This window comes from Gymnoscopelus microlampas (assembly GCF_963454915.1).
Source record: "Gymnoscopelus microlampas genome assembly, chromosome: 20".
NCBI lineage: Eukaryota > Metazoa > Chordata > Actinopteri > Myctophiformes > Myctophidae > Gymnoscopelus > Gymnoscopelus microlampas.
The window spans coordinates 41796318-41805808 of NC_139957.1; the positions used below are offsets into that span (position 1 = coordinate 41796318).

The 9491-nt window shown below is 43.9% G+C and overlaps 1 protein-coding gene across 2 annotated transcripts; it reads right to left on the reverse strand.

The window, feature by feature from the left end:
* Positions 1–6070: 6070 nt before the first annotated feature.
* Positions 6071–9133, reverse strand: LOC311036418 (2-oxoglutarate dehydrogenase complex component E1-like; the record flags this gene model as incomplete). 2 transcript variants are annotated; one of them, XM_084045106.1, is made up of 2 exons in its annotated part: positions 6071–8698; positions 8894–8935. In XM_084045106.1, 2 exons carry the CDS (start codon positions 8933–8935, stop codon positions 6071–6073), a joined length of 2670 nt encoding a protein of 889 aa, XP_083901232.1. The 2 variants fall into 2 exon arrangements, with proteins under 2 accessions (XP_083901232.1, XP_083901231.1); XM_084045105.1 differs by having other exon boundaries at positions 6071–9133.
* Between the last annotated feature and the right edge of the window lie 358 nt (positions 9134–9491).

The following is a 9491-nucleotide window of genomic DNA, read 5'->3' on the forward strand; positions in this document are numbered from 1 at the left end:
AACTCTCTAACTGTTTCCACCCAGTCTTAGCAATGAAAGCTGAGGGATTACATCATTCTTTATAGTTTAATGAAGTGTTTAGAGACTCACTGGTAATTTTCCAGGTTCTGGAGCAGACAAACAACCTGTTCCTCTAGGGGACACAAGGGATGACACTGACTGTTATTCTGACTATGTACCACTAACACAATGGAAATTAGATAAACATGAAGAAATACTTCAAAATTAGGTATAAAAAGCATTAAAAAAGTACATTACAAGGCACGTGTCACAAGTTGGTTTTCCAGTAAAATGTATCGCAAATATTAACCAAAGTATCAGAAAATTGGCTAAAGTAAATACATGTCAATTCATGCACATTTTCATCCACTACCCTTATGCGATTATTATGGGATGAGATAAGCAGTAAGTGGCACTATTGACAGGTGAGACGCATATTATTAGACAGTTTGAAAATAGTTTGAAAATTATATTTTACATGGACTGCCTGATTGTCCATTGGGTTACAAACTGAAGTAAACTGGTTGAAACATTTCTTTCAATCCGGCTGTCTTGAAATACTATTCATGAATGACATTCAGTTACCGACATGCTTGAACTGGGTCGGTATATGCTCACCGGAACAGCGTACCAGTTCTGCTGTATTTGGCCCACCTGAGCACTCAAGTTATCTAATGTGGGGAGGTCGTGCACACCATCGGTGTGATTTCTAAAGACTGTCCACAGTCACCGTGACTGAAATAAATCATGCAAAATTATTGATTTTATTTGAACCAAACGGTCACCCGAATTTTGTAGTTGGATGCAGTTTGATCACTGTTACATATATGAGGACAAAAAGCATCACTACAGTATAAGTGGGAGACGTTAATTAATGGAGTATTAATGTGCATTGTGCACATTCAAACTCATTTATGAAAGGTGAGTAGCTATTATACGATGATCTTAGTAAGATCTTATCTTAAAGTGTGGGCTATAGAATGTGTCCACAAACATAGTATAGTGGCATTCATTAATTGTATCATTTGAATGTATTCTTTGGCAAGCCTACGATTACAGGAAGGCCTACATTTGCCTTCCTGTATTCGGAAATGTGTGTTTATTTAAAAATGTGTGAAGGTATTACTACCGCTGTGGCTTCTAGTTATGATACTATTTGTAATTAAATTATTAAGTTAGAATTGTGCACAATAGATAGAGGGGCCCTATTTTTGCCAAGGCTAAACCCGCACCCGCTGCCCACTACCGGTGAATTAGGGATAAGGGAGCTGGCACTGTCCATGAACGCTATTTTGCAGGCCGCTTTACCCGCTATTCATTATGCCGACTCCACTATTTGTGCCTGGAGGTGTGGCCGTGGGCGTGTTGTTGCATTATCCCCAAAATTGCTATTTTGACCACACAAACACACGTTTGGGGCAGCGCATAGTGGAATCTACAAGCACCCGCAATGTCAACTTGGTTTGGTGTCTCCCACGACATTGAGAGGAGTGGTGGCTGCCATAAGGGTAGCCCGTGTAGGGCCTCGGAAACTGGCAGAAGGTTGCTGTGACCTTATTATAATTTTGGTTCTGCATATCGGTTCCTAGACGCGCTAATAAACATTCAAACAAAGGCTTCATGATGACAAATTGACAATCTGTCAGGACCTGTCTAACTTACAGGCCAGCCTTTAAGCAGAGGAGAAACAAAATATCACCAAAGTATTGTTTGGGTCTTGAGAGAAAAGGTTTGGGACCCAGTGGGTTGGACAACACACCATAGACTCAGAAACCCCCATTGAAACAAGACAGCCAACTCTATTTTGTAAAGAATGTGCTCATTCATTCATTCATTCATTCATGCATCTTTTCAACAAGGCACAAGAAAGTACACTGTTCCCAGCTGCATTACGATAGCGGGTCAATGCATGGAGTGGACGGAGCAAACCCCTGTATCAACCCCTGAGGCCAAACATACATTTTGCCCCCATACAGGGGATATATCAGTTATTGGTGGTAAGAACAGAAACGTGACTTGGATCTTAACCAAAAGGCAGAGAAGTAATAACGCCCAGGCTTTAATAATGCCATTCTCACCTGGTCTATGGCTGTGGCCGGCCATGGCTTGGTGTCAGGCTACTGCTTTCACAACTCTTTGCAGTTTATTTTCTTATACCTTGACCCCACACACACACACACACACACACACACACACACACACACACACACACACACACACACACACACACACACACAGAAATGGGGGACAGGTGAAACAGGGTGGGGTCACCAGATAATGTCCAAAAGCCGCAGATCCGACCAATATGTCCATATATGGGCATATACTGATGACATCTGGGATCTCATACTGTCACGTAGAATCCCACTAATGTTTATTCACTTATGTTCACATTATGTTCTATATATATTTTTAATATTTAACTTTTTTTCAATAATAGGGGGCTTGGGTTCTTCACATTAACACATTGAGTGCCAATCGCGTAGTAGAGCTACGCGAACCTATTTAAAGCCGACACGTGCCAGTCGCGTAGACCTACGCGAAGTGGTGTTTTTTTCGAAAAAAAGTTTACATTGCACTTTTTTAAATTTTCAATACAGCACATTTCATTGTAGCACCACCGGGATCCGGTTTTGCCGATCCCGTCGGCCTCCGTTCTAATGACGAAACTGAAACGCCATTTTCTCTTTGTAGTTTTTCTCCTCGCTGATCACTGTTTAACATAAACCGTTCTAACTACAACATGGTGATTCCGTTTGACACGTGGTTTTCACTGGTAGAAGCAGGGAGATCTCCGCGATGTTTACAAATAGTTTAGAGCTCAAACTTAAGGATTTTAACGAGGTCTATGGCGACATGAAAAAAACAACAATAAAACGCTGGCACTGGTAAGTAAGTACATTATGAGATTAACCTCTGGCATGGAATGTAATGGCAGGGGTGATATATCGTCAGCTAGCCTCTTTCAAAGCCAGGCTGTCTATAAGAGGAAGTGAATGGTGGTCGAATCTGGCTGAAACCTTGCTCAAATATGGAGTTATACGTCATAAATTATGTCATAGACTGGCGTCATAGGGTGGCAGCATGAAGTCCTAGAATCACTGGTCCTCAATGTGGGGTCCGGGGACCACCAGGGGCAGTGTTGCCAGATTCTGTGAGAGAAACAAGCAACCAGGTCTAGGAAAACCAGCCCAAAAAGAAGCGACTATGGGCCACATGAGCACTTTAACACATGCATCAGCTATTTGAAAATAGCCGATCTACAAGCTCACAACGCGTCGCGATGCGACGCGTTGTGAGCTTGTAGATCGGCTATTTTCAAATAAAATCTTGCGGGGAAATTGTAATAAGCAGATCTGGCAACCCTGCCACCAAGGGTCCAAATGGACACTTTACAGGTTACTGGGGGTTTCACAGTGTAGATTGGGGGTGTCGCAGAGATAACCCCATTCTACACTCTCAGAGTTACAGAGCCCTAGGGGTCCATTTGGACCGCTGGTGGTCGAGATCCATGTGAAGCCACGCCGTTACTGAACCCAGTCTTGTATTATATGGTCTCTGTCGGGTGTAAACCTCATATGTCCAAAACGCTGTTACCTGACAGGATTCAAAAAACTTGCGGATCTTCTACTTTTAATGCTTAAAATATTATGGAGATACGAGGTGTCTGCCCGACAGAGACAATATTTTCTTTGTGAATTCATCTGACATCCTCCACCCCCATGGTCACCAGTGTTGCCAGATTTTGTGAGAAGAATAAGCAACCAGGTATATGAAAACAAGCCCAAAAGAATTAAGCCCAAAAAATTACTTGTTTTCTATCAATTACACACCCCATGAAGCCTTGAATTTATGGAGATTTTTTTGTTTTTGTCTCCTAAGACAATAATTTGATTTGTGGCGGAAAGATGCTAATGTATCCGGTAGGAGACACAAAGGAGACTCTTTGAGTCTCCCACCGGAAATACACACGTCATCAAATTATTGGTAAATGGTAAATGCATTTATATAGCGCTTTTACCCAAAGCGCTTTACATTGATTGTGCCAGTCACCCATTCACACACCGATGGCGGAGGAAACCATGCAAGGCACTAACCTGCGTCTTGCTCAAGGACACTTCCACACTAACTCTGGGGGAGCGCCCCAGCCCGGGATTGAACTGGGAACCTTGCGGTTTCCAGTTCACTCTACCCAGCCACTCTACCCCTGAGCCACTGCCGCCCTTATTATTGGCTTAGGAATGCGACAAAAACAAAAAGATCTCCATGAATCCAATGCTTCATGGGGTGTGTAATTGATAGAAAATAAGTATTTTTTGGGGGTGAACTACTCCTTTTACCCATTTAGACCTGAGGCCGATTCCAAAAACACCTTCTAAATCTGTCCTGATTTTATTTATTTTTTTAAATCCCCCAAAAATATGTTGCTATATATGTTGCTATATATAATATATAGCAACAGCTAATGTTCACAAAGGTGTTCCCAGATTGAAAGGTATAACAACGTATGTTGTAGGTGTTCCAGGTCTAAATGGGTTGAACTTATATATAATATACAATGTAAAATGGCTATTTGAAAATAGCCGATCTAAGCTCACAACGAGTGGCGATGTGACGGATTGTGAACAAATCTAGCATTTTTGGGATATTTTTGAAACATTTTAACGACAAATCTTGTTAAATACATATTAATTTAGGCAGTCCTTGACATGAACATGTTTAAGAAACACTGGTTTAAAGAACATTAAGAAGCAAGCCCAACTAAGCAAAGTCTAGACTTATGTAACAAGCCCAAAAAAACACAACCCGTGTTTTTTACAGAAAAACAAGCCCAAAGTTGATTAAAATAAGCAGACATGGCAACACTGAGGACTACGCCTGGAGACCGGTACTGCATGTCAGACTGAAACCATGGCCAGAGTTAAGTCTTTTTCTTTTTCACTGGTGTGGAAAAGTCTGTCACTATGGATTGCAGAATGCAGGGTACAGTTCATTAAAACAGACCAAAAAGACCAAAACTAAAAAAGGGAAATGATAATTTAGTCAACAAACTAACTAACAAATTCCAAATTAAAACAAAAATGAGCAATGCATAACTAACTAAAACAAATTGTAAAATCATCTTCATTTTAGTTTTCCCACCATCACATGTGATGTCATTACTTCGTCCACCTTTTTCAGCTTCAATAAATCAAGGGTATCTCCTAATAATACCTGAAACATTTAAACTAAGACTAAAATGAAATAGAAAGTAAACTAAAACTTGTCCTAAGACTAAAACTAAACTGAAATCAAACAAACTTTAAAACTAAAATGAACATAATGAATGTATTTTTTCAATAATGTTCATTATAAATAATTTATAATGAACATAATAAAACTATAATGACTATGGTGGGCTGTAAATGTATTGTGTGCATATTGATACATTCATTGGTGTTTCAATCAAAACATATTCATCTGAGATTATATGTTTTGCTCGTCTCCATACCTCCAGATTATTTTCCAGATTACGTCCTAATGCTTTTGTGGAAATGTGCACTTTGGAACAGTGCTGGAAAAAAAGATAATTTGTGGGTGCAGGAAATGTATAATTTGTCATTGTAAAGAGTTAGAATACCCACAAGTAAATAATTTAATCAGAATACACAGAAGGCCCATTGTCAATGCAGCATCATTTAGATGAAAGCGTTTGTAAGCATAGCGTCGCATAGTGAATTCACCTACGTATGTTGAAGGCCTGGTTCTAGGTAGTGTTGTGACGCCCGCAAGCGATTCATTCTTTTGTGTGAACGGGAAACGAACTCGGTCACTTCCTCAAACGTTATCGTTCCTCAAGTCTTTCATTTTCCTCTGTGTGGAAGGCCTGGTGAAGAAAAGTTCCGTCAGTCCGTGGCAAAATGCAATGCAAACATTTTGACTGACTAAAGTACATGAGGAGGGCAGAACTGGGAGCGCTGAACAGTGAACGAGAACAACATGACTTGCGTCATTGAAACGAACGATAATTCCCACCGTTAGTTCTAGGATTCTAGTTGAGGAACGGGACTGACTGCTTTCCTGAGAAAGCTTACAGGTTGAATGCTGTGTCCATGAAACGCTGCAACTCCAGGAGATGAGTTTGCTTATTACCAGTTGCTGGAGCTGCTGCTGGCCCACGACCGGCATACCGTACAGGGCGGGTGTGGCCTATGGTGGTACTGATGCGGGGCTTGATGTAGTCATAGTAACCCTGGTTTTTGTGTTCCTCCTGGCACCACACCAGTTCAGCGTTTGGGAAACGATCCGTCTCTGCTTTCACCAAATCAAAGGGGAATGGTGAGAGTTGTTCAATGCGAATGACAGCCACAGTGTCCTCCATGCCCCTGTTCTTGCGTTCACTTGTCAATTCATAGTAGACCTTTCCGGTACAGAAAATAATTCTCCTCACCTTGTCCGAGTTGGTAGATGCATGCCCGGCATCTGGAATTACGCGCTGGAAGTCGGTGCCTGGTAGCATGTCATCAAAGCTGGACTTGGCCTCCGGGTGGCGCAAAAGAGACTTGGGAGTGAATACAATTAGTGGCTTCCTGAACGGTAGCAACATCTGCCTGCGGAGCACGTGGAAGTAGTTTGCAGGTGTAGAGCAGTTGACTACAATCCAGTTACAGTCGTACAGTTGATGTATAGCAAAGTCCTTATCTGACAGCTCAGGGGAAACATCAGGGTCATCACTGCACATTTGCAGAAACCTCTCAGGGCGGGCTGATGAGTGCTCGGGACCCATTCCCTCCATACCGTGGGGAAGTAGCAGTACAATTCCATTTTGTCTCACCCACTTGGCCTGACCCGAACTAATGAACTGGTCAATGATACACTGAGCCGTGTTTTGGAAGTCCCCGAACTGAGCTTCCCACAAAACCAGAGCATTGGGATTCGCCATTGCGAAGCCCAGTTCAAAACCCAGTACTCCATATTCTGACAGAGAGCTGTTGCAAACGGTATAAAGAGCTTGGTTGGAGGAGATGTGGTTCAGGGGAATGCAGGTCTGCTTGTCAACATCCTGGTCATGAAGAACATGGTGTCGATGGCTGAAGGTGCCTCTCTCTACGTCTTGTCCACTGAGGCGTACATGGATTCCTTCTTTTAGCAAAGAACCAAAAGCCATGTACTCCCCAAGAGCCCAGTCACAGACACGCTGACTCAACATATTTGCACGTGCCTTCAGGATACGTATTAGACCTGCATGTATAGTAAATTCTTGAACCGTGACAGAAGAAGCAGCATTCCCAATATGAGAGAGGTCCTCTTCACTGATGCCTGTAGATGGACAGCTCATACTCTTCGGCTGGCCATCTTTCGCAAAGAAATCAGGCCAGGGTGAATCTAGCCAGTAGTGGCTGTGCAGGATCTTCTCATCTTTGGAGCGAGCGTATGCCTCTTCACAGATTTTGTCATACTTTGCAACCTCCTCCTCATATTCCTTTGCACTGACGACCCCTTCAGCAATGAACTTTTCAGAAAGTTTCTGTAGGACCCTTTTCTGCTTCTTTATCTGCTTATACATCTGTGGCTGAGTGAACATAGGCTCATCCATCTCATTGTGGCCATTACGCCTGTAGCAAACCAGATCTACAACCACATCTTTGTGGAAGGTGTTCCTCCACTCTGCTGCTACTTTACATACATACATCACAGCCTCTGGATCATCTGCATTGACGTGGAAGATGGGAGCATTGACCACCCGAGCAACATCCGTAGGGTAAGGAGATGAACGTGCCACCCGTGGGTCTGTGGTGAACCCAATCTGGTTGTTGACCACCACGTGTATGGTGCCATGAGTGGTATAGGAGGGCAGGTCAGACAGGTGGAAGGTCTCATAAACAATACCCTGGCCTGCGAACGCAGCATCACCATGGAGCAGAATAGACATAACCTTCTTTCCCTCAGTGTCTTTACGATAGAACTGCTCAGCCTTGGTCTTTCCTTGTACAATCGGATCCACTGCTTCCAGATGGGAGGGATTAGCCATGAGCGACAGTGTTATGTCCCTATCAGTGGCCTGGTTTATCCTCCTAAGGAACATCCCCAGGTGATATTTAACATCACCAGAACCCTCATCTGCAGCCTCCAGGTTGGAGTTAAACTGACAGAAAATCTGATCAAGATCCATGCGGATTAGATTGGCTAACACGTTCAGCCTGCCTCTGTGTGGCATGCCCATGATGATACTCTCCACTCCACTCTCACTGGACTTGTCGATAATTGTGTTTAGAGCTGGGATCAGTGATTCACATCCTTCCAGACCAAAACGCTTCTCCGATGACCACTTTCTCTGGAGGAACTCCTCGAATCTGGTGGACCGGATCATTCTGGCTAAAAGTCGTCTCTTCTCTTCTGGACTAGACTGCATAACCCCCGGAGTCTCAAACTTCTGCCTGATCCATTGGCACTGCTCCAAGCCATTGATAAACATGAACTCTACTCCGATATGCTGGCAATAAGCATTTTCAAGGCGCCCTACAATCTCTCTGAGGGGCAAAGCACGCTCACCGGCACCAATAAATGTTGTTGTGGGCAGCCGGAACACTGTGTCCAAGTCTGACTCTTCCAGTCCATAATTACCAATTTTCTGTAAACCCACAGTACATGGGGCATCATCAAAGTCTACACAGCCGATACCCAGGGGGTCCAATCTGGCAATGTGGTGCCCACGTATCTGATATGCACGTATAAGGGCCTGTACTGCTAGGTGATCCGTCACCAGCTTCTCCATGTTGGGTTGTGTCCCCACGAGAGCCCTGGGGTTATTGACCAATCCCTGAACAGTCCCACCCCCCAGTGGGGGAGGACTCTGATAGGCTGCCCCAGGCGGTGCCCCAGCATTGGCATTCCGGAAGAAAATATCCCACGACCTGTGCACACTCCTGGGATTCTCCAGCCACGCATAGTACATCTCCTCTACATAGTTGGAGCTGGTGCCATTGAGAAAGGGCTCAGCGGCCACAGACGTATTTAGACACCGCATGGGCGTAAACATCCGTGGAGCGCCTTCAACAACCAGCATTGGTCGAGGAGGTTGTGATAGTCTGTGGGATGACTGAGCTGCTATAATCGGCCGTAGCCTACCAACTGCAGTCCTTAACCCGTGCATTGTTCTCCTGATGTTACCAATAGTCCAGTCTAGGGAGATGAAGGCAACAATAACCTTCTATTGGGAGGTTCTAGTCTTCTCAACACAGTTACTCTTTCGTCCCCTTCTCCGCTGTCACCACCCCCCGCTCGTCCTCAGGGCTACTTGAACGCGATGTTGCTTTGTGTAATCAGTTGGTGCTTAGACCGACCTACTTGCCTTTGGAGACGCTGTTACGTAAAAACCCCATCCTGTTCTGTATATCGATGTTTAACAGAGTGCATTACACTCTGTACAGTGACGGTGCTATTTTAGTAGCAAATGGTAGCAAATGAATACCTGGGTACCGATCCTGCGTCCGTGTAGTCAGCTTTTAAAC